Consider the following 26,040-nt stretch of genomic DNA (forward strand, 5'->3'; position numbering starts at 1 on the left):
CACCGCCCTATGGGCATATGTAGTAGCTCATGATGTTCCACTAGTCAACAGTGTGTTCACTGTGGTCCTTCTGTAGCTCAGTTGGTAGAGCATGGCGCTTGTAACGCCAGGGTAGTGGGTTCGATTCCCGGGACCACCCATACGTAGAATGTATGCACACATGACTGTAAGTCGCTTTGGATAAAAGCGTCTGCTAAATGGCATATATTATTATTATTATTCACTGCTCCAGGGTGATTGGCGATTACATAACTAGCCTCTAATGGGATCCAATCATTTATTCATATGTAAAGTCAAGAGAGACTGTCATGCACAAACAAACTAATTAGTGCACATGTACAAGGAGGATAGAGGGACAGTATTAGTAGTCATAGGTAATTGGTTATACAACACCTACATATGCTGCTTGATTCTACACACACAACCACGTGCAATCACACACACTCACACATACAGGATCATGTAAAACTCTACACACACTGCACATAGTGTGCATAACTGAGGCAAGCCCCTCCTGTGATGGTGCTGGAATGGGGGGGTGAAGGGAAAAGGGAGAACGGGTTGTGTGCAGGGCGATACACTCTTACCACATGAGAGATTTTCCAACATTTTCATCTTAACCGTTAAGGCTAAAAGTCTCCTTTCTCAGAAACACACACACACACACACACACACACACACACACACACACACACACACACACACACACACACACACACACAGCCTCCCCCACAAATGAATATTTTAGGAGCAGAAGTTAGCTTTCTGACAGGGAATTCAGCAGTGAGAAATGCTGAAGGTATCAGTTTGTGCTGTTGAATCGCCTGGTTTTGGGTTGCATCAGCTAAACCTCATCTGGGATTATATTGCTCTGACCTGTAGTCGGGGAAGTGTGTAAGTGCAGGTGTGTGTGTGCTAAGTATCAGTGTGTTAGAATGGAAATGTCTGCTCCCTGACGTTGGTTTGATACCTCACGTGTATTCCTCTTTTTCAGACAGCCTGACTCACAGGGACATTTAGAGGCACTCTGACGCGCACACACACACACACACACACAAACGCACAGACCAAAGTACATGAAGTTATCCACTGGATTCTAGTTATTTGGATTCATCAATGGATGAATGCTGTCTTGTCTCAGTGTCTGTCTGTACACTTACATCCCCTTCTTCTGTGTGTGTGTGTGTGTGTGTGTGTGTAATTGATCTGGTGTGTTATCTGCAGACCTCCAGACTCCGGCCTTGCCGCCTGTACCCCTGGCTGCCGTGGTAACCACCAGGAAGCCGGCTGTAGAGGAGAATGCTGGAAACAGCACTCGGGGACAGACCATCGACAAGCAGCACTGCAGTGAGTACAACAAATCAAATCACATTTTATTGGTCACAGACACATTTTTAGCAGATGTTATTGCAGGTGTAGTGAAATGCTTGTAAAACACACACACCACCCAGAGCACAGTTAAAACACAACACCGCACAGGGTCCTAAAGAACGGAGCGCTAATACCCAGTCCCTTCTATCATTAGAGATGTGATTCAGTTGTGTGTGTGTGTGTGTGTGTGTGTGTGTAGTGGGATCTGGGTTCAAGGCATTTAGAATCAGGCCATTTAGGTGATTACGGAACCCTCATCCCACAGAGGGGAGGCCTCCCGCGTTAACGCAACACACACAAGAAACCACACCGACTAGGAGCCGCTCCGCGTTGTAGCAACACAGTTGGATGCCTCAAATACTCCTGCTTACACACATACACACACACACACTCTCTCTTTCTCCAGTCACACTCCACAGTAGAGGAGCAGCGCAGTGGGCAGCCTCATTAGAGACGTCGTCTTCAGTGCTGTGTGGACCGTGACCATGCCGCAGAGGAATTCCACAGCCTCCTGCTGTCACTAGCAGGTGCCCACGCAGGGCAGGGGGCAGACAGAACAGGTCCTTACCTGCATGTAGCACTGACAACCGGGGGGGAGGGTGCTGTCCTCTGCGTTGGTGTCTGTCTGAATTAAGGAGATTGATAGTCCAAGTATGAGTTTACTTCAGTTCCTCTGTGATTTTAAATCTGCTGCCGTGATGACCAAGTTCAGCCTAGTTACCAACTGGTGTCCCCCCCACAGCTTAGGCCTACCTCGAAGATTTGTCTATAAGTATTATTTCAGTTTCAGAATATGTAGGATCACAATCACCACAAATATAAATGGCATCACGCCCACACGAACGAGTGGCGCAGCGTTCTCAGGCACTGCATCTCAGTGCTAGAGGTGTCACTACAGACCCTGGTTCGATCCTGGGTTGTATCACAACTGGAGTCCCATTGGGCAGCGTACAATTGGCCCAGCGTTGTCTTGGCTAAGGGAGGGTTTGGCCGGGGTAGGCCGTCATTATAAAGTAAGAATTTGTTCTTAACTCATTTTCCTAGTTAAATAAATGTTAAATAAAAATTAAATATTTTACTAATGTTGCTTCACTGCAGTACTCTGTTCTGCCACAGGATGACGCTAGTCTCTCTAGAGACACCAGTTATAGGGCTCCTGCTGGGTGTGTAAGCCAGCAGTCTTTGAGATGAGCGATTCTCTTTTCCATCATTAGTAGTGTGTGTGCCTGTCTATTTTAACTTCTAGCTTACTGTTAATGATTCATCTGGGTTAGGGCTAAACCATATTTCTATTGCTTTCTAACTTGGGCTCCCAAGTGACACAGCGGTATAAGGCACTGCATCTCGGTGCTAGATGCGTCACTACAGACCCTGGTTCGATTCCATTCTGTATCACAACCGGCCGTGATCGGGAGTCTCATTTGGCCCAGCATCGTCCGGGTTTGGCCGGGGTTGGTCGTCATTGTAAATAAGAATTTGTTCTTAACTGACTTGCCTAATGAAATAAAAAAATGTGCGATTCACGATATACACTGAGTGCACAAAACATTAGGAACACCTGCTCTTTCCATGACATAACTTTCACCTGGTCAGTCTATGATATTGTATTGATGTCACTTGTTGAATCCACTTCAGTCAGTGTAGATTAAGGGGAGGAGACAGGTTAAAGACGATTGAGGCATGTAATTGTGTGTACCATTCAGAGGGTGAATGGGCAAGACAAAAGATTTAAGTGTTGTTGAATGGGTATGGTAGTAGTGTCAAGAACTGCAATGCTGCTGGGGTTTTCACACAACAGTTTACTGTGTATCAGCAATGGTCCACCACCCAAAGGACATCCAGCCAACTTGACTCCAATTCTTTCCACAGTTGTCAACTTGGGCCAGCATCCCTGTGGAACGCTTTCAACTCATTGTAGAGTCCATGCCCCGTCGAATTGAGGCTGTTCTAAGGGCTAAAAAATGGGGGTGCAACTCAATATTAGGAAGGTGTATGTGTGTATAATACACTGCATGTCAAACAGTCAGCAATAATCAAGTGAATTTAGGACTTGTCAAATTATACCCAGGCTAAATATAAGCCTTCCACAACCATAAGACCCACTAATTATTTAATTAAAATATGCATTTTTGCAATAATCACTGATCTGACTTTCAAGTCTATGAAAATTACCTTTTTGGGAAAGAAATGACCAGAACCATGTGTAACAGTATAACTTTAGACCGTCCCCTCGCCCATACCCGGGCGCGAACCAGGGACCCTCTGCACACATCAACAACAGTCACCCACGAAGCGTCGTTACCCATCGCTCCACAAAAGCCGCTGCCCTTGCAGAGCAAGGGGAACTACTACTTCAAGGTCTCAGAGCAAGTGACGTCACCGATTGAAACGCTATTTAGCGCGCACCACCGCTAACTAAGCTAGCTGTTTCACATCCGTTACACATGCATAATGCACGTTCACTATTGACTAACTTCTTATAGCAGGCATTATAGGGAATTAACTTATGTCTCATAATACAATCTCTCAAGCACAGGCCACGTGCTAGTGAGTAGCCAGCGAATCTAATATTTCAAGTTTAGCCAACTGTTTGCTAGATGACAAGGTAGAACAGATTAATTGTTATGAACACACCATTCTGTCAGTCTTGGAACTGTTTGAACAGCAGGCTGGCCTTTACACTGTGTTCAGATGTTGAAATAAAATGGCCGACCTTATTTCTCAGAAAGAGAACGTGTTGCCAATGAGGAGTTGAGACATAAAATTGTATCATTAGAAAGGTCGTTATCCTCTATTACAGTAAAATATTGTCTGAATGTGTTTCGGTGTCCATATGACCGTTTCTGTTGGATCAAATCTCAAATGCAAATAGTGAGTTGAAACTGCTTGTCAGAGAGGAAGAAGTGATCTTTCATCTTTGTTGTTGTGAGTGGCGGGGGGAGGGGCTTGGTGTGTGTGTAAAAGGAAAGAAGCATACAGAGCACCAAAAAGACCTAAAGGTGCATAAAAACAACAACATAAACCTTTATTCTTGCAATACAGGCATTTGGAATATCGCGCTAAAACATCAATTCATTTGGTCTATCGCCCTAATCTGGGTGTAGGAGGCGAGTAGCCACAATGGATTTAATGTACAGCACTTCTTCATGAATACGATCCAGGGTTTACAGTGTGGATTTGGATTGCTGTGTTAAATTTCTTCTCTTTTTTTCTGACCGTGTGATTTTCTAGGCCTTTGCTTATACACTGTAAGCACAGTACACGGTATAAACACAACCAGGTTTGGTTACGATGGACCAGTCTTCTTTCACTGCTGTCAATCCTCTGTTTGCGCCATCACATTTATTTCCAATAACCTGAGGCCTTTCATGACATTGACTAAATGCATGCAGTAGTCAATGAGATGGTTTTTCTTCCTTTTTAATCCAACCACTTGAAGCTCTTTTTGTTATTGTTGTGTGGGTGTATTCAACACAATCAGCTACAGCCACATATGACCTCAGTCAATCCTCTAACAGTGTTGATATTGTTACATTTGCTATTAATAACCTGAGGGGTTTGAAGTGGTTGCATTCAGAAGTAGTCATCTAAATTGTTCCTCTTCTGTTTCCCCTGTCCGACCAAATCAAGAAAGTTAAATGGGCAAATGGAGGCTCCCACCATTAGTGTTTCCCTTCTTTATATCAGGAGCCAAAGTGCATCACATGTCGGTCACTAATCCTGCCGCTCCGGGGAATTCAGGTTATCACCACGCTCCAGAACTTAATTAATTAGCTCTGGTAATTCATTATTTGAGAGAAAGTAATCATTGGCAACCAATTCTCACCTGGAGCACTTCTGTGACATGTCCAATGAATTGATCGGGGGGAATCAATTAGGTGTTGAGATAAATATGACAGAACCTTGCATACTCCACTGCCCTCCAGGACTTACCTGGAGAGACTGCTGCTGAAGTTACCGCCAGACACTGTGAATACACATAGAAATACCGTTTCTGTACATGTATTTACCAAACCCATAATTCACACTCCCGTGTCCCCATTCATACGCCTCATGTTTCTAGACTGAAAACACAAAGCTGCCCTTGGATCAGTATCTTGCTGCATCTCCTTCAGCAAAGGTTATGATTGAATGAGGGTAAACCAATTCTACCCAGGGGCTTCAGCGGACCCTATTCCCTATAGTACTCTGCGACCGCACTATGTGACTTTGGTCGGAAGTAGTGCACTAGTTGTAGATGTTTGAGACTGAGCTCCAGATTAGAGCCATTTGGCCACCTGTTTAGGATGGGCCAGGTAGTGTGCTAGGCTATATGGGGAATAGGCAGTTACTGGAGCCACTGCTCCTGGCCAGAGAGCCATCACCTGACTGGTTAGGCTGTGGAAGCCCAGGTCCTGGCCAGAGAGCCATCACCTGGCTGTATAGGCTGTGGCAGCCTAGCTCCTGGCCAGAGAGTCATCACCTGGCTTTATAGGCTGTGGCAGCCCAGCTCCTGGCCAGAGAGCCATCACCGGGCTGGTTAGGCGGTGGCAGCTCCTGGCCAGAGAGCCATCACCTGGCTGTATAGGCTGTGGCAGCCCAGCTCCTGGCCAGAGAGCCATCACCTGGCTGTATAGGCTGTGGCAGCCCAGCTCCTGGCCAGAGAGCCATCACCTGGCTGTATAGGCTGTGGCAGCCTAGCTCCCTGGCCAGAGAGCCATCACCTGGCTGGTTAGGCTGTGGCAGCTCCTGGCCAGAGAGCCATCACCTGGCTGGTTAGGCTGTGGCAGCTCCTGGCCAGAGAGCCATCACCTGGCTGGTTAGGCTGTGGCAGCTCCTGGCCAGAGAGCCATCACCTGGCTGGTTAGGCTGTGGCAGCTCCTGGCCAGAGAGCCATCACCTGGCTGGTTAGGCTGTGGCAGCCCAGGGCCCCGCTGTGTTCATATTAAGAACTCTGACAGGAGAATATGGAGAAGAGTTCACCCACTGTACCTTCCCCTAATCCATTATTCACTCATCTGTTTCCATTTATATGCCTCCTGTTTCTAGCAACTATGTGTGTTGACTGTCTTTGACTTGGGCAAACGTGGGACTATTTATGCATGTACCTTGTAAATCCTGCATGCTCATGTTAACACCATTCGCTGTAGGTCTGCTGCTCAGTTATACTCCCAATATAGTGTTCTTGTAAAATGTCTTGCATTAGCTCTAGGGTTATATTTACAGAGCTTTGCAAGTTGTTAGCTTTTCATTCAGCTTTAAGTTGACTTTCAATATTAAATGGAAACCCCATCAACCCTAGTTGATGGGTTTGCCATGTCATCATACTTTCAAAGGGAATGTTATTCCATCGTTTCCCCCCCCCACCTCACTTCGAAGAGGAAGGCATCCCATCAGCCAACATCGGCGCTGCAAGACCACATGGTAAGATAGTTAATGTTACCTAGCTAAAAAGCTAGAGAGCTACAGTTGTTCATCAAAACCAAAATCTAGCTAGCTAGTTTCAATAATATGCTGGCTATATTCCAAAGCATATCAATGTAATTAGCCGGCTGCTACTGGAGACATGATTTGTAACTTTGCAAGCTAATATAAGCATTGTTAGGTTACGTCGGTTAACAGTTCGACTCTGCTGTAGTTAGTTAGCTAGCTAACGTGACTAGCTGTGTTCTTTTTAGAGTCCGATCCCATCATCTGCAGAGGCATCAACATCAAGCTCAGCACCAGAAACTTGTGTAAATCACCTTCTAAAATCTACTAAACCTTTCCATGACTCCATGATGAGCAAATAAATCTACTGGAGCTAGGCTTTAACATGGTCTGTATCTTGTCATAGTTGGTGGGTTTTACAAGTAGGCTACAACTTGGTTGGTTGTTCATGCAAGGGTTGAAGTCTACATTGTAGAAAGGGAGGTATTAGTAAAGAGGGGTTGGTGTGGGTGACTGACTGTTGTCTGTTGGGGGGTGGGTATTGTGTAAAGGTTAGTATGCATGCCCTGTTGACATGATAAATATCACCAATACACAAGTGTTCCTCAAACTATTCCCACCATTGCAGTCAGTTCTTTGACATGGGGGAGAGGGGCTGTTAGTATACTCTTCTAGCCTATTCCCACCATTGCAGTCAGGTCTTTGACATGGGGGAGAGGGACTGTTAGTATACTCTTCTAGCCTATTCCCACCATTGCAGTCAGGTCTTTGACATGGGGGAGAGGGACTGTTAGTATACTCTTCTAGCCTATTCCCACCATTGCAGTCAGGTCTTTGACATGGGGGAGAGGGGCTGTTAGTATACTCTTCTAGCCTATTCCCTCTATTGTTGGCAGTGCTCTCCTCAACAGCACAACTATAGGTGCTCATACACAATAAGACAACTAGACCGTCTACAAGTCAAGCACCCTTCAAACTTTTCACATCTTTGCGAACAGCCCAGCAAAGCCCCATTTATTGAGTGAGTATAATAAAACACACACCAGTCTACTGTTCCTTTTTTTTTTTTTTCATGACCTGCCTCCATGTCTTTCCAGGAGACCTGCAGTACAAACAAATCTTCTGCAATAGGTCGAAGCAGTGAGTGGTAAAGAAAGTGTATGAGGCTTGTTCACCTGGCTGTGGATTGCAGGAAAGACCAGAGTTTTCTACAAGGAGCCAGAGTTGCGGCCCCCCCAAACTCAACATCGCCACAGCGCCAAAGCCTGCTGAACCAGCTGCCATTACCCAACACAAGAAGAAGTTCACCAACTGAAAAACATTCAGGAACATGCTTGGAACGTTCAATCAACACATCATCCGTATTCAGTTAGACTGATGTTGTAGTATGGTCATAACTGCATTGTGGTGTGTATATATAGCTAGCTGTATAGAAGTGTTTTGTATAATATATTTTACAAGCGACTAAGTGATTCCAGCAGCATCAGAAACCAATAAACTGTTGACCTCAACTTCTTGATCACTTCATTATGTTTATGAAATGTATACTGAACAATAATATAAATACAACAATTTCAAAGATTTTACTGAGCTACAGCTCAAAGGAAATCAGTCAATTGAAATAAATTCATTAGGCCCTAATTGATGGATTTCACATGACTGGGAAGGGGTGCAGCTATGGGTGGTCCTGGGAGGGCATAGGCCCACCCACTGGGGAGCAAGGCCCAGCCAATCAGAATATGTTTTTCCTCACAAAGGCTTAATTACAGACAGAAATACTCCTCAGTCTCATTGAGCTGTTTGGGTCGGTGGTCTTAGACGATCCCGCAGGTAAAGAAGCCAGATGTGAAGGTCCTGGGCTGGCATGGTTACATGTGGTCTGCGGTTGGACGTACTGCCAAATTCTCTAAAACAATGTTGGAGGCTGCTTATGGTAGAGAGATTAACATTAAATTATTTGGAAACCGCTCTGATGGACATTCCTGCAGTCGGCATGCCGATTTGCATGCTCCCTCAACTTGTGACATCTGCAGCATTGTGTTGAGAAAACTGCACATTTTAGTGGCCTTTTATTGTCCCCAGCACAAAGTGCACCTGTGTAATGATCATGCTCTCTAATCAACCTCTTGATATGCCACACCTGTCAGGTGGATGGATTATCTTGGCAAAGGAGAAATGCTCACTGACAGGGATGTAAACACATTTCTGCACAACATATATTTTTGTGCATATGGAACATTTCTGGGATTTTTTATTTCAGCTCATGAAACATGGGACCAACACTTTAGAAGTTGGGTTCATATTTTTGTTCACTATATATATTAGGATAAAGTAGCTTCAGTCTTACTGCATGAACAAATTATTCAGGCAGTTTATCACTTAAACTTTAATTTGTTGGCAAGTAAACATGTAACAAAACAGTATATTGGTCTCAATATAGCAAAAAAATAGACATTGCTTGTATTCAAGACAAAGTTTATTTGCTCTGGATACCAAGGTGAGTTTGCCATAACTGTTCCTGCTGTGTAATGTGTGACATATATACAGTACAAGAAAAATATACTACTAACGCCTAACAGTTCTACAAAGGGAACACGAGCATATGATGTGTTTTTGGTGGTGCAGTGAGGTGTTCGGAGACAATTTGATACAAAGGGAGTTTGTTGTTATGGGACCTTTCACATCTCTTGAGTCATCAACTTCTTTGTATCCAAGTGGTGTTGTCTGTGAGAGAAAGACTAACGCTATTACTCATTCATGGGCAATTGTTGTGTGCCGTCTGTATTCATACTGTAGCAGCATGGTGTAGAGTCATATCTCACAGACATACGTTAGCCAGCTAGCTACAACATACAGGTATAGTTACTCCAAGATTGATTCGTCAAGCCAAAGTAATTCCTTTACTCTCCGCTAGCTAGCTATAACGTTAGACTACAGTACATTTTAGGTATAGCAAATACAGCTAGCTAGAATCGATCACAATTGTACTGAACTAATCAACACTGCCTCGTAAAAAGAGAGCTTATATTGCTAGCTAGCGACCAACAGCAAAACAACTTAGTGCATTCGGAAAGTATTCAGGCCCCTTTTTCCACATTTTGTTACATTACAGCCTTGTTCTAAAACAGATTAAATTCAAATGTCCTCATCAATCTACACACATTACCCCCTAATGAAGCAAAAACAGGTTTTTAGAAATGTTTGCACAGGTGCAACCTGTTTACATTGATCATCCTTGATGTTTATACAACTTCATGGGAGTCCATCTGTGGTAAATTCAATTAATTGAACATGATTTGGAAATGCACACACACCTGTCTATATATGGTCCCACAGTTGACAGTACATGTCAGAGCAAAAACCACACCAAGGTCGAAGGAATTGTCCGTAGAGCTCAGACAGGCTTGTGTCAAGGCATATCTGGGGAAGGGTACCAAAAAATGTCTGCAGCATTGAAGGTCCCCAAGAACACAGTGGCCTCCATCATTCTTAAATGGAAGTTTGGTACCACCAAGACTCTTCTCAAAGCTGGCCGCCCAGCCAAACTGAGCAATTGGGGGAGAAGTGTCTTAGACAGGGAGAGGCGACCAAGAACCCAATGGTCACTCTGACAGAGCTCCTCTGTGGCGATGGGAGAACCTTCCAAAAGGACAACCATCTCTGCAGCACTCCACCAATCAGGCTTTTATGGTAGAGTGGCCAGGCAAAGCCACTCCTCAGTAAAAGGCACATGACAGCCCACTTCGAGTTTGTCAAAAGGCACCTAAAGGACTCTCAGATCATTAGAAACAAGATTCTCTGGCATGATTGCCAAGCGTCACGTCAGGAGAACCTTGCACCATCCATACTGTGAAGCGTGGTGGTGACAACATCATGCTGTGGGGATGTTTTTCAGCGTCAGCGACTTGGAGACTAGTCAGTATTGAGGGAAAGATGAATGGAGCTTTGAGAGGATCTGCAGAGAAGAGTGGGAGAAACTCCCCAAATACAGGTGTTCCAAGCTTGTAGCGTCATACCCAAGAAGCATCGTTGCCAAAGGTGCTTCAACAAAGAACTGAGTAAAGGGTCTGCGTACTTATGTAAATGTGATATGAATATTTTTTACATGTACTTTTCTATACATTTGCAAAAATATCTAAAAACCTGTTTTTGCTTTGTCATAATGGGGCATTGTGTGTAGATTGATTGGGGGGGGCTATTTCATACATTTTAGAATAAGGCCGTAATGTAACAAAATGTTGAAAAGGACAAGGGGTCTGAAATATTTCCAAATGCACTACTTGTCCTGGTCCAGCTTGTCTAGGCTGCAAATGCTTGCTAGTCTCGCAATTATTTTTTTATCCCCAGCTGTCAACTCCTTTTTGTGTCTTCTGGCTCAAATAAATAGGACTATATGTTCTTATGTGAAAGAATGTAAAAAAAAATGTAGTCAGCCAGCTCTTCTTGGAAAGAGGAATTCTCAGAAGCAGCCAAATGATTTAGCAATCTCAGTGCACTGTAACATAGCTCTTCTAAACTAGCCTTCGAGTGTGAGATCAAGGAAGTGTGGCTCCCGGCAGGCAGTAGTCTTTACAAAGCCAGGGAAATTGAATCAACCTTGATGTGCTGCAATGTCCTGATAAATGGGAATGTCGTTGAGAAAAGTCCATAGCTCTATTTAACAAGGACAACGATATCTACTCGCTGCCAGCGTGATCACACAATTGGCGAAACACAAAGTCCACAATAATTGCTACAAAACATGACTTGATTCATTTTTAGATCAGAAAGCAGGCTCAATCAACCAGTGACGTCATTGGATGAACTCTCCCGTCATGAAAATGAAAATAAAAATTCATCCAGCTATAGGGCATAATTATGTCTGAAACACCCTCTCATCGCTCATAATTATGAGCGATGAGAGGGTGTTCCTGTACTGAGGAAGTACAGTTCCCGCTCAGCCCAGTCAAAACTGTTCGCTGCTCTGGCCCCCCAATGGTGGAACAAACTCCCTCACGACGCCAGGACAGCGGAGTCAATCACCACCTTCCGGAGACACCTGAAACCCCACCTCTTTAAGGAATACCTAGGATAGGATAAGTAATCCTTCTCACCCCCCCCCCTTTAAGATTTAGATGCACTATTGTAAAGTGACTGCTCTACTGGATGTCATAAGGTGAATGCACCAATTTGTAAGTCGCTCTGGATAAGAGTGTCTGCTAAATGACTTAAATGTAAAGCGGTGAGGTGTCCCTTTTTTAGCCGTGATTGGAGAGCCCATTAGCTCTTTTTTGAGCAATATTCTATGAACTCCAACATGATTCAAGGAGATCACTCTTCTGGCATGATTCAATAACGCTGTTACAATAATAGCACTTTTCACAATTGATTTAAATCTGTAGGTTGTAAAATGCCGTGCAATAAGGCCTGTATAGAGTTCAAGCTAATGCATTTTCCCTCCGCCTTCAGTGTTGAATTCTCCCTTAAGACGAGTAACCAAATCTATTTACACTCTCAATCTGGATTAGAAGTGTCTGTATTTTTATTTGTGGAAGCATGCACATAACTCCTGATACAACAATTTAGCATTTCAACAGATTCACCAACAACAACACTGCGGCCCAATGGGAGGGCTTGTGAGTGTAGAAAAAGGACAAGTCAGGTGTTAGCTTTGTGTGTCCTCCACGTCAGTCAATGTGGAGCCCAAGGCGACAGCCCACTGGAGGCTGAATGTGTTACTTCCTGGCTGTTCGCTCTTTCCCGTTCTGCCTCAGTCTCCACTCACCTCTGTGGAAACAACCATCCTTTTCTCTCCTCCTCTCACTACCTTTATTGTATTCTCCCCTGCCTGCCAATCCAAATGAAGACCTTGATGAACAAAGACAGCATTTAATGTATTTCCTAAGTAAACACTTTCTTTCCTTCTTGACGATATAGTCGAGGTGAAGTAAATACAGACAGTATTTCTAATGTGTACATTCAGAAAGAATACACACTCGGAACAATAACGTTCTCAGCCTTTCCTTTCCGTTGAATGCCAAGGATTTGTCCTCGCTCTACTGTCACTGTCTGTACAAGTATTGCTCTGGTCAAGTAAAGAGCTCCAAAGTTGGAGCTCAGAGTTGTGCTCAGTATGCATGAAATGGGAGAAAATTATGTATTTTCCTATTCCCCCCTCCCACCTCAACCCATATGCTTTACCTATCCAATGTGGATGACCTCGTATCCAGTATGCATATGTTCCCAAAAAACATGATTATGGAAAACATGTGTTTTTCCTGGACTTTTTCCTGCACTAGTGGTGCAGACCGGTGAAGTAGTCCTCCTCACCTTGTTGGAGGCGCGCGTGCGTGTGTGTGTGAACATGTGGATCCTGACAGAGGTAGTTTGTATGCTCATCCAGGCATGCTGTACCCCAGCTGCTGCTACCTACTAAACAAGACCAGCTGACCCACAGACCTCTCAAGGGACACACACACATATCACAAGGACTCATGTTAAGGAGAAGAGTATTTTGCTGTAAGCTGTGTACACTACATGCCCAAAAGTATGTGGACACCTAGTTGAACATCTCATTCCAAAATCATGGGCATTAATATAGAGTTGGTCCCCTCTTTGCTGCTATAACAGCCTCCACTCCTCTGGGAAGGCTTTCCACTCGATCAGGGATATTCAAGTACTATTTGAGAAAGTCAGGTCACACATTTCCTAGGTGGCAATGGTCCGGATGGATAATGTAATTTATCGACGTACTAACAAACCCTGTTCTGGGTCGGGATCTGGTCTGCTGTCCGCCAGTTGAGTATGTAGGCATTAGATGTTGAAACATTGCTGCAGGGACTTGCTTCCATTCAGCCACGAGCATTAGTGAGGTCGGGCACTGATGTTGGGCGATAAGGCCAGGTTTGCAGTCGGGTTGAAGTCCGGGCTCTGTGCAGGCCAGTCAAGTTCTTCCACACCAATCTTGACAAACAATTTCTGTATGGACCTCGCTTTGTGCATAGGAGCCGTGTCATGCTGAAACAGGAAAGGGCCTTCCCAAACTGTTGCCACAAAGTTAGAAGCACTGAATTGTCTAGAATATCATTGTATGTTGTAGCATTAAGATTTCCCTTCACTGGAACTAAGGGGCCTAGCCTGAACCATGAAAAACAGCCCCAGACCATTGTTCCTCCTCCACCAAACTTTACAGTTGGCACTATGCGTTGGGGCAGGTAGCGTTCTCCTGGAACAGGAGAAAAACCCAGATTCGTCAGAGTTCCAGATGGGGAAGCGTGATTCATCACTCCAGATCACTGAGCTCTTCAGTAAGGCCATTCTACTCCCAATGTTTGTCTATGGAAATTGCATGGCTGTGTGGATAATTTGAAGGGGTGTCCACATAGTTTTGTGTGTATAGATATACAGTACCAGTTAAAAGTTTGGACACCATCTCATTCAAGGGTTTTTCTTTTGACTATTTTCTACATTGTAGAATAATAGTGAAGACATCAAAACTATGAAATAACACACATGTAATCATGTAGTGACCACAACGCTTTTCAACAAATCAAAATACACGTTATATTCAAGGTTCTTCAAAGGTTATTTTGCCTTGATGACCGCTTTGCACACTCTTGGCATTCTCTCAACCAGCTTCATGAGGTCGTCACCTGGAATGCATTTCAATTAACTGGTGTGCCTTGTTAAATGTACATTTGTGGAATTTCTTTCCTCTATGCGTTTCAGCCAATCAGTTGTGTTGTGACAAGGTAGGGGTGGGATACAGAAGATTGCCCTATTTGGTAAAAGAACCGCTCAAATAAGCAAAGAGAAATGACTGTCCATCATTACTTTCAGACATAGTCAATCTGGAAAATTTCTAGAACTTTGAGTACAGTCGCAAAAACCATCATGCGCTCTGATGAAACTGGCTCTCATGAGGACCACCACAGGAAAGGAAGACCCAGAGTTTGCTCTGCTGCACCTCAGATTGCAGTCCAAATAAATGCTTAAAAAGACACATCAACTGTTCAGAAAAGACTACGTGAATCAGGCCTTCATGGTCGAATTGCTGCAAAGAAACCACTAAAGGACACCAATAAGAAGAAGAGACTTGCTTGGGCTAAAAAAAACACGCGCAATGGACATTTAGACCGGTGGGGATCTGTCCTTTTGGTCTGATGAGTCCAAATTTGAGATTTTTGATACACAGTGTAGGTGAACGGATGATCTCCGCATATGTGGTTCCTACCGCGAAGCATGGAGGAGGAGGTGTGATAGTGTGGGGGTGCTTTGCTGGTGATACTGATTCATTTAGAATTCAAGGCACACTTAACCAGCATGGCTACCACAGCATTTTTTAGCGATACGCTGTCCCATCTGGTTTGCGCTTCGTGGGACTATCGCTTTGTTTTTGAACAGGATCATGGACTCAACACACCTCCAGGCTGTGATCTTACCACATTTTCACACACTGTATATAGCTTTTTCTATTGTGTTATTGACTATATGTTTGTTTTATCCAATGTTTAAGTGTGTTTGTGTCACACTGCTTTGCTTTATCTTTGCCAGATCAAAGTTTTAAATGAGAACTAGTTCTCAACTGGCCTACCTTGTTAGATAAAGTTGAAAGAAAAAAAAGTAAGGGCTATTTAACCAAGAAGGAGAGTGATGGTGCTGCATCAGATGACCTGTCCTCCACAATCACCCGACTTCAACCCAATTGAGATGGTTTGGGATGAGTTGGACCGCAGATTGAAGGAAAAGCAGTCAACAAGTGCTCAGCATATGTGGGAAGTCATTCAAGACGGTTGGAAAAGCATTTATCATGAAGCTGGTTGAGAGAATGCCAAGAGTGTGCAACGCTGTCATCCTTGAAAAACGTGTCTAATTTGAAGAATACCAGATATGTATAAAATGTATTTTGATTTATTTAACACTTTTTTTGGTGACGACAATGTTCTGCTTCTTATTTTATAGTTTTGATGTCTTCACTATTATTCTACAATGTAGAAAATAGTCAAGCTAAAGGAAAACCCTAAAGGAAAGCATCTCGGATTCGTCTTTTCACTGTTAACTTTGAAACTGGTGTTTTGCGGGTACTATTTAATGAATCTGCCAGTCTGTTTCTCAAACTAGACACACTAAAGGTACTTGTCCTCTTACTCAATTGTGCACTGGGGCTTCCCACTCTAATTTATTTTCTGGTTAGGGCCAGTTTGCGCTGTTCTGTGAAGGGAGGAGTACACAGCGTTGTACGAACTCTTTAGTGTCTTGGCAATTTCTCGCATGGAATAGCCTCCATTTCTCAGAACAAGAATAGACTGACGAGTTTCAGAAGAAAGTACTTTATTTCTGGCCATTTTGAGCCTGTAATCGAACCCACAAATGCTGAAGTAGGCCAACTAGTCCAAAGAAGGACAGTTTTATTTCTTATTTAATTACAACAACAGTTTTCATCTGTGCTAACATGATTGCAAAAGGGTTTTCTAACGATCAATTAGCCTTTTTAAAATGATAAACTTGGATTAGCTAACACAACATGCCATTGGAACATAGGAGTGATGGTTGCTGATAATGGGCCTCTGTGCGCCTATGTAGATATTCCATTAAAAAACAGCAGTTTCCAGCTACAATAGTCATTTTCAACATTAACAATGTCTAGACTGTATTTCTGATCAATTTGATGTTACTTTAATGGGCAAAAAAAATAGATTTCTTTGACAAACAAGGACATTTCTATGTGACCCCAAACTTTTGAATGAAAGTGTGTGTGTGTGTGTGTGTGTACATAAATATATATGTGTGTGTATTTTATACAGTTGAAGTTTACATACACTTAGGTTGGAGTCATTAAAACTCAGTTTTAATTTTTCAAATTATATCCACAATTTTCCTTCTTCATTAAGCTATCTATTTTGTGAAGTGCACCAGTCCCTCCTGCAACATCTCAAGACATCAGTCAGGAAGTTAAAGCTTGATCGCAAATGGTTCTTCCAAATGGACAATGACCCCAAGCATACTTCCAAAGTTGTGGCAAAATGGCTTAAGGACAACAAAGTCAAGGTATTGGAGTGGCCATCATAAAACCCTGACCTCAATCCTATAGAAAATGTGTGGGCAGAACTGAAAAAGTGTGCAGGGAGGCCTACAAACCTGACTCAGTTACACCAGCTCTGTCAGGAGGAATGGGCCAAAATTCACCCAACTTATTGTGGGAAGCTTGTGGAAGGCTACCCGAAACGTTTGACCCAAGTTACACAATTTAATGGCAATGCTACCAATAATAATTGTGTGTAATCTTCTGACCCACTGGGGATGTGATGAAAGAAATAAAAACTGAAATAAATCATTCTCTGCTATTATTCTGACATTTCACATTCTTAAAATAAAGTGGTGATCCTAACTGATCTTAGACGGGGAATATTTACTAGGATTAAATGATTTCCAGCTTTACGAAACCACCGGGTAGCATAATAGACACTATTAGCATAGTAGAGATTGTAAGCAGGGGAGAATCACAAGTTTTTAAATTATTACGTTTTTAAAGTGCTTGTTGGTACAGCAGTATGGATGGATGTTCCTTATGGTAGCAGACAGTAGCTGTGAAATTCGTTTAAAGAAAGAAATACTAAACTGGATCCACTGTCTGTGCTTTTTTACATAACTGTTATACAAGTCTGTCTAATAGTTTGTTTTTAAAGACATGAGGAAGGGCCTTTAGCTCAAACCCCAGGTGGATAAATTACAACAGACAGTTTCATCTGAATCTTCCCATAATATCCCACTTATTTTATAAATGGAAGTTGCTGGTACTGTCCAAGTACAAAAATCCCCTTCAGAACCGCTGTGATTCTTAATGTGTTTAGTTATTAGAACTGGACCTGCAGTTATCACAACTGTGTCCCCCATCGGCCAGAACACCCCCCCGTGGTGCTGGCTAATGAAATCCCCAAAGCCATCCAGCTATGAGCTCTCAGCCAAAGCTGCCATTTTGTGGGCACAGATGGAACATTGTTGCACCAAGCGTGAAATTAATGTAAAATCAACCATGATGCCTTTTCTCTTACATTTATTGTTTTAGGGTGCAGATGAGCTGACAACAGTGTGAATAGCTCTCAGGACTAGTCTTCTCAATCTCTCTCCATCTCTATCCTCATCCCTCCCTCTATCCTCATCTGTCTCTCTTCATCTCGCTCTCTCTTCATTTTTCCTCTCTCTTCATCTCGCTCTCTCTCCATTTTGCTGCTCTCTCCATCTTGCTCTCTCTCCATTTCGGATCTCTCTCTTCATCTCACACTTCATTTTGCCTCTCTCTCTCTCCATTTCGCCTCTCTATCCATTTCGCCTCTCTCTCCATTTCGCCTCGCCCTTCAACTTGCTCTCTTCATCTCTCTATTCTCATTTCTGCTCTCTCTATATCTCTCTCTCACTCTCCTCATTCCCCATCGCGCTCTCCTCATTCCCCATCGCGCTCTCCTCATTCCCCCTCGCGCTCTCCTCATTCCCCCTCGCGCTCTCCTCATTCCCCCTCGCTCTCTCCTCATTCCCCCTCGCTCTCTCCTCATTCCCCCTCGCTCTCTCCTCATCTATCTTTTTTCATCTTTCTCACTCTTCATTTCGCCTCGCTCTCTCCTCATTCCCCCTCGCTCTCTCCTCATTCCCCCTCGCTCTCTCCTCATTCCCCCTCGCTCTCTCCTCATTCCTCCTCACTCTCATCTCTTTAATTCAGCTCATGTTACACAGCCCTACTTGTTTGTCTTCTGGACATGTGTTGAATATTGCCTGTGTTATTGACATGCCATGAAGATGGTTATCATAGTACATTTCTGAAACAGGCCTGGAGCAGCTGTGTTTGGATGATTGAGCAGCTATGGCTGATGCCTGCTTGCATGTCCAATGAGTCAGACTGTACTGGGTGGTTGTTGCCAGAGGAAGAGACCCTGAGGGGGTGAGGGATGAGGGGGTTTGAATATAGCAACAAAGTGTACTTCTGATGGCTGGATCCATTTACATAACGTTTGACTCATTTTACAGATGCTCTTATCCAGAGTGATTTAGAGTTGTGTGTTTGATTTCCACATGGTTTTTGATATACTAAATGTAGTACCACCGAATCACTCTGGATGATGTGCTATAGTACCAACCAAGGTGAGACATATTATTGTTGTTATAGTAAGTGTTAAGCATACTGTTTTGTCCAAACCTAAGACTGTTCTATTTCAGTTATCCTAATCAAGCAATGCAGACTACGACCAATCCAGACAGCTAGGCAGTATACATGTTTCTCTCCATATCCTTGCCTCTTGACAGACTGAATTCATGCAATTTTAAGTGTTTTAGTAGTGTACTGTTCTCCTTATGGTGTATGTATCAGCCATTTGACAGCCAGCCAAACTCCATTTAAAAACCATGTCAGTGATAGGCTTTAGAAAAGCCCTCCAGTGTTTCAATTGATGAAACGGAGTGAAAAATATACAAAATATTTAAATGACTAGCCACGTGTATATTTCTCAGAGTAGACCAGAGCCAGCTGTTACTGGGTAGTTTCCCATTGGGGGGAAAAGGATCAAGGTTTCTGATCTGTATAAGTGGTCGTTCCCCCTCTTGCGTGACTATCTTTGAGAATGTTTTCAAAGATGTTTTTATTTTTTCATGTGGGAAAGGTAACATCCACAGATGGGAAACTTGACACTTTTTTTTCTCAATGTAAAAATAAATGTATGATACATAATTTTCCACCATCTTTACTGCAAACGTTCAGCAATGAAGCTCATCTGAATAACTTCCTGGTTCCTTTTCACCACCAAAAAACAAAGTACCATAAAATAAGCTAAAGCTAGATGCTGTTAAATACATCGGCCACCGGGTGGTGCTAAATCTTAAGTGCATATAATACCATATCTAAAAATGTTGATTCCACTGCATTTTTCTTTCTTCAGGTAGCCTATCAGATCAATCAAAGCGGCTGTATGGTCAGGCGGGTTGAATGGCATATTGTTTGGAAAGTGTTTGTGGGTTTAGGGAAATTTCAACCACCCCAAATGACTTTCCGGGGCTGAAACATGGTCGGCAGCAGACTGGCGGTGGGTTTTCAGTAACGATATCTCCATTGCTGTTCTGATTAAGGCAGATTTACAGAAGGGTAGGCTCCGATAAACAGACAGTAGAGCAGACTTAAAGAGCAGCCTTACCTCTGAGCGTAAGCGTAAATAGACAACCACCATGCACACATGAGCGCCCACACAGATCTGGGCATATACTTTAATTGTTTTCCTATAAAGCAGCCAGCTGGCACCAGGGGCACTTTCACTTCTGTTGAACTGTAATAGATGTTCTTATGGACCGAGCCAGTTACCCAATTCCTGCATTCATCAGAAGATAGGCCACCAGTACTAAGAAGATTGATATGGAGAATTACCTCTGCTGGTGTTGATCTCATCTTTACTGATTGATCAAGATGGTTGCTGAGAAAATATGTGCTGGGCCAGGTGAGATTTATGGACACAATCCTGTTGGAATTCTGTAGATGCAGAAGTCTCCCTTGGTTCGTCTTTGCCTAATCTGCAGAAGAGCAGATGGATGGCTTCCAGATGATCCCAAGTGGCATAATGTCACCCTGTCATCATCTGATTTCATGCCTTTGATCCATAAAAGCAGGCTTATGGAAGCAGCTCAACACAGCCTCTGAAAGTGGCAGCTTGAATCCCATTATTATATCTCCATCATCTGATCAGTCCTGCCTGATGGCTACAAGTCTTCTGCCTATGAAATCTGCTAAAAGCCCCTAAACCACCACAAACATGCTGCATTGTTATTGTCACAACGGAGTTACCATTTAGCAATAATATGAGAATGAGGCTGGTTGTTATTGATGATGTGTCTGTCTGAAGTATTTGTCCTCCATCTCTCTTTTCCCCAGTCTGAATAATTAACTAGCTAATGTCTCCTCGTTCCACTGAGCATATTAACTTCCCTAACCACACACACGCACACACAAACCGTGGCTCCATCGCATTAGGCGACATTAGTCACATTAAGCCAGTGAAAGAACAGACGCTTTTTAATTATATTAAATTGCTGCTGGAGCCGCACTCGACAAGGCTACATGCCGTATCTCCATTAGTGAGGAGAAAGATGCATTTACTCCGACACAGAACACATTTCCCACCAAACAAGCCATTACACCAGTCTCTGTCTAGGACAGACCAGACGTCATGTAATTCACTGGTGTGGGTGTGTGCACTGCATCTGTTACACAAAATCTACTTCAGTCAACGTGAAGGACGCTGTGTTTCTATCTGTAAGACAGGACCCAGTCCATAGTGTTCCATGTAAATGTACCCCATCGCCCCCAAATAAATGACAGTTTATGCTACCAATGGACTCAGTGCAACCTGGAATCTTTGGGTAGTCCTTATCTTAACCCTAATCTTAACCCTTATCTAGCGTCCCACCTCGACAACTTTCTGTGAAATTGCAGAACGTTCATGAAAATACAACTGTCATACATCGGTTCAAAGCTTAACTTGTTAATCCAGCCGCTGTGTCAGATTTCAAAAAGGCTTTAAGGCGAAAGCACACCATGCAATTTTCTGAGGGCAGCGCCCAGCGGACAAAAGCATTAACATTTTCCAACCAGGCAAAAGTCAGTCAGAAATAGCGATAAAATAAATCACTTACCTTTTGAAAATATTCTTCTGTTGGCACACCAAAAGGTCCCAGCTAAATCACAAATGGTTGTTTTGTTCGATAAAGTCAGTCTTTATATCCACAAAAACTCAGTTTAGCTGGCGCACTTCATTCAATAATCTACCGGTTTCCCTCCCTCAAAATGCATACAAAATGAATCCCAAACGTTACCAATAAACTTCTCCAAACATGTTTTTAATCAAACCTCAGGTACTCTAATACATACGTAAGTAAACGATAAAATGTAAGACAGAATCGTTATTGTCATTACCGGAGATAAACAACAAAGTACGTGCATTCGCTAGAATGCGTAACAAACACTACAGCCAAAATGGGAGCTAAAAATTCTAGCTAATTCATCCAAAAACAAGCCTGAAACTCTTTCTAAAGACTGTTGACATCTAGTGGAAGCCCCAGGAACTACAATCTGGGAGGTTTTCCCTTCATATTAAAAATGACAGCCATAGGAATCAATGGTGGGCTGAATTTTTTTTCCTGGGTGGTATGTCCTCGGGTTATTGCCTGCCATATCAGTTTTGTTATACTCAGACATTATTTTAACCGTTGTAGAAACTTTTGTGTTTTCTATCCAAATCTACCAATTATATGCATATCCTATCTTCTGGGCCTGAGTAACAGGCAGTTTACTATGGGCACGCTTGTCATCCAGACAACAAAATACTGCCCCCTAGCCTAAAGAGGTTAGCCCTTGCCTTAGCCCTTGCCTTAGCCCTTGACGTTTAAAGTTTCAACTTCAATTGGGTAGGGACGTCCCAAGGATTCTAGATAGCAAATACCCTACCAATAATGACAATGGCACTATTCCAATATCCACATTAGCTTACCACTTATTGTGATGCAGTGAAAACCCCAACAGGTTTGACTTGGTGGTTATCATATCTATGGCATCATTAAAAGTCTGGTTGATCTGGAATAATTGAGATAAAAACAGATTTGACTTCAGTTGTAGTTGAATGAACTTTATATTGTTTTCCACCCCCTGTTATCAAAGGTTGATGAGTAGTAGTGGTGTGGTGACTTACTGTGAGACTACTTGATGCCGAATGGAAAATAATCATTTCACCCCAGAATCAAAAACCTAGTGTAATTGTATCAAATGCTCGTTTAGGTTCTGGGGGGAGATGCATGAGAAGATACGAACGAGACTAGTGAAGTCTCCTTACCCTTATATGGAAAATCTCAGTGAAAGCCCTTCCCCTTCTGAAAACATTCAGCTTTAAATCATTGCATGAAATCCCCTCCCCCACTTTAAGCACCACCATCACCCAATGTCCAGATAACCAGCGAAGGAATACCAAAGCACCGGAACTACTGTTGCTCGTTAGTTGTCGCATCCCATACTCTTTTGACAGACGTTACGGTACCATTTATGTTACGTTATCTGTCCACCGGAGATTAGATCCTCATCAAATCAGCATTTGCTTCTATTCTCAGACTATTTTGTTTGATAAATGGCTTTTCCGGGAATCCAGATTTAGGAATTGGCTTGAAAACTTTCTGCGAATGTCAAACTACATTCTCTCATCCTGAGACACAATGGGAATAGTGAGCTGTGAGCTCTGGTCTTGTACCTGCTGTGGAAACCCCCACAGTATTTAACTCGCAGTGCCTCGCTGTAGTGCCTCACTTGGCATAACAGCTTGCTGAGGAGAATGGGAGCGCGTCGTGTTTTAGACAAATCCTATAAATGTAGGCAGCCCACACAAAGCACAGCAGCCTCTCCCATCATATAACCTCACTGAGGGGAATGAGAGATCATATGTGAGACGAATGGAATGGCAATGTAATAATGTATCTGATTGATTGCTGGTCTTTGTACTTACAACTGTGTTCATTATGTCCCTTTGGCATCCATGTATGTCATACAGAGTTAGAGGTCTGTGCACAAAGGCAGAAAAGTATTAGGCAACGGAAGTCATCAGAACCTTCTTGGAGCGTCAACAACCGAGCTGAGCTGTTGGCTTACATTTTCGCCTGGAGAGTCTTAATAGCCGTCTGTGTGTCCCACTGTGAGCCGCCCAGTGTATGATAATGGCACACTGCTCTGCTCAGGCCATCTAGCATCCAGCCTGATCTCTATCAGTCTGCGTGTGTGTGGGTGTTTCCGTCTGCGTGTGTGTGGGTGTCTCCGCCTGTGTGTGTGGGTGTCCCCGCCTGTGTGTGTGGGTGTCCCCGTCTGTGTGCGTGGGTGTCTCCGCCTGTGTGTGTGGGTGTCCCCGCCTGTGTGTGTGGGTGTCCCCGTCTGTGTGCGTGGGTGTCCCCGCCTGTGTGTGTGGGTGTCCCCGCCTGTGTGTGTGGGTGTCCCCGTCTGTGTGCGTGGGTGTCTCCGCCTGTGTGTGTGGGTGTCCCCGTCTGTGTGCGTGGGTGTCCCCGTCTGTGTGTGTGTGGGTGTTCCTGTCTGTGTGTGTGTGGGTGTACCCGTCTGTGTGGGTGTACCCGTCTGTGTGGGTGTCCCCGTCTGTCTGTGTGTGTGTGGGTGTCCCCGTCTGTGTGCGTGGGTGTCCCCGTCTGTGTGTGTGTGGGTGTTCCTGTCTGTGTGTGTGTGGGTGTCCCCGTCTGTGTGTGTGGGTGTCCCCGTCTGTGTGTGTGTGGGTGTTCCTGTCTGTGTGTGTGTGGGTGTACCCGTCTGTCTGTGTGTGTGTGGGTGTCCCCGTCTGTCTGTGTGTGTGTGGGTGTCCCGTCTGTCTGTGTGTGTGTGGGTGTCCCCGTCTGTGTGTGTGGGTGTCCCCTGTCTGTGTGTGTGTGGGTGTTCCTCTGTCTGTGTGTGTGGGGGTGTTCCGTCTGTCTGTGTGGGTGTACCCGTCTGTGTGGGTGTCCCCGTCTGTGTGTGTGTGGGTGTCCCCGTCTGTCTGTGTGTGTGGGTGTGTTCCCGTCTGTCTGTGTGTGTGTGTGGGTGTTCCCGTCTGTCTGTGTGTGTGTGTGGGTGTTCCCGTCTGTGTGTGTGTGTGGTGTTCCCGTCTGTCTGTGTGTGTGTGGGTGTTCCTGTCTGTGTGTGTGTGGGTGTTCCGTCTGTCTGTGTGTGTGGGGGTGTCCCCGTGTGTCTGTGTCCATCTGTGGGTGTGTCCGTCTGTGGGTGTGTCCGTCTGTGGGTGTGTCCCGTCTGTGTGTGTGGGGTGTTCCCGTCTGTCTGTGTGTGGGTGTTCCTGTGTGTGTGTGTGTGTGTGTGTGTGTGTGTGGGGGGTGTGTGGGTGTGTGTGTGGGGTGTGTGTGTGTGTGTGTCCGTCTGTGTGTGTGGGTGTGTGTCCGTCTGTGTGTGTGTGTGTGTGTCCGTGTGTGTGGGGTGTGTGTGTGGTGTGGGTGTGTGTCCGTCTGTGGGTGTGTGTGTGTGTGTGTCCGTCTGTGTGTGGTGTGTCCTGTCTGTGTGGTGGGTGTGTCCGTCTGTGTGTGGTGTGTGTCCCCGTGTGGGTGTGTCCCCATCTGTCTGGGTGTGTGGGTGTGTCCCCGTCTGTCTGTGTGGGTGTCCCCGTCTGTCTGTGTGTGTGTGTGTCCCCGTCTGTCTGTGTGTGTGGTGTGTGTCCTGTCTGTGTGTGTGGGGTGACTCTGTCTGTCTGTCCGTCTGTGTGGTGTGGGGTGTCCCCGTCTGTCTGTGTGTGTGTCCCCGTCTGTGTGTGTGTGGGTGTCCCCGTCTGTCTGTGTGTGTGGGGTGTTCCCCGTCTGTGTGTGTATGTCCCCCGTCTGTGTGTGTGTGGGTGTCCCCGTCTGTCTGTGTGTGTGTGTGGGTGTCCCCGTCTGTCTGTGTGTGTGTGGGTGTCCCCGTCTGTCTGTGTGTGTGTGGGTGTCCCCTGTCTGTCTGTCTGTGTGTGTGGGTGTCCCCGTCTGTCTGTGTGTGTGTGGGTGTCCCCGTCTGTCTGTGTGTGTGTGGGTGTTGTCCCGTCTGTGTGGGGGTGTGTGTCCGTCTGTGTGGGGGTGTGTGTCCGTCTGTGTGTGTGGGTGTGTGTCCGTCTGTGTGTGTGTGTGTGTCCGTGTGGGTGTGTGTCCGTGTGAGTGTGTGTCCGTGTGGGTGTTCCCTCTGTGTGTGTGTGGGTGTGTGTCCGTCTGTGTGTGTGGGTGTTCCTGTCTGTGTGTGTGTGTCCCCGTCTGTGTGTGTGTGTGTGTGAGTGTCCCCGTGTGTGTGGTTGTCCCCATCTGTCTGTGTGTGTGTGGGTGTCCCTGTCTGTGTGTGTGGTGTGTCCCCGTGTCTGTGTGTGTGTGTGGGTGTTCCCGTCTGTCTGTGTGTGTGTGGGTGTTCCCGTCTGTGTGTGTGTGGGTGTTCCTGTCTGTGTGTGTGGGTGTTCCTGTCTGTGTGTGTGGGTGTTCCTGTCTGTGTGTGTGAGTGTCCCGTGTGTGTGGTTGTCCCCATCTGTCTGTGTGTGTGTGGGTGTCCCCGTCTGTCTGTGTGTGTGTGGGTGACTCTGTCTGTGTGTGTGTGGGTGTCTCTGTCTGTGTGTGTGTGGGTGATCCCGTCTGTCTGTGTGTGTGTTCCCGTCTGTCTGTGTGTGTGTGGGTGTTCCCGTCTGTCTGTGTGTGTGTGGGTGTTCCCGTCTGTGTGTGTGTGTGTGTGTCCGTCTGTGGGTGTGTCCCGTCTGTGGGTGTGTCCGTCTATGTGTG

The 26,040-nt window shown here is 44.8% G+C and overlaps 1 protein-coding gene across 2 annotated transcripts in view; it reads left to right on the forward strand.

Annotated features, from left to right (window-relative positions):
* The window catches only part of atad2b (ATPase family AAA domain containing 2B), a 155,282-nt gene that overhangs the window by 69,213 nt on the left and 60,029 nt on the right, over positions 1–26,040 (forward strand). The window contains exons 24-25 of one of the 2 annotated variants that reach the window (XM_052523940.1): positions 1,225–1,347; positions 7,878–8,291. In XM_052523940.1, coding sequence (XP_052379900.1) covers positions 1,225–1,347; positions 7,878–7,924 — 170 coding nt within the window. In that variant the 3' untranslated portion in view covers positions 7,925–8,291. Of the gene's footprint in view, positions 1–1,224; positions 1,348–7,877; positions 8,292–26,040 lie in introns of those variants that run through there. The other variant, XM_052523939.1, reaches the window with a different exon arrangement.

Source organism: Oncorhynchus keta, chromosome 8 (genome assembly GCF_023373465.1).
Source record: "Oncorhynchus keta strain PuntledgeMale-10-30-2019 chromosome 8, Oket_V2, whole genome shotgun sequence".
NCBI lineage: Eukaryota > Metazoa > Chordata > Actinopteri > Salmoniformes > Salmonidae > Oncorhynchus > Oncorhynchus keta.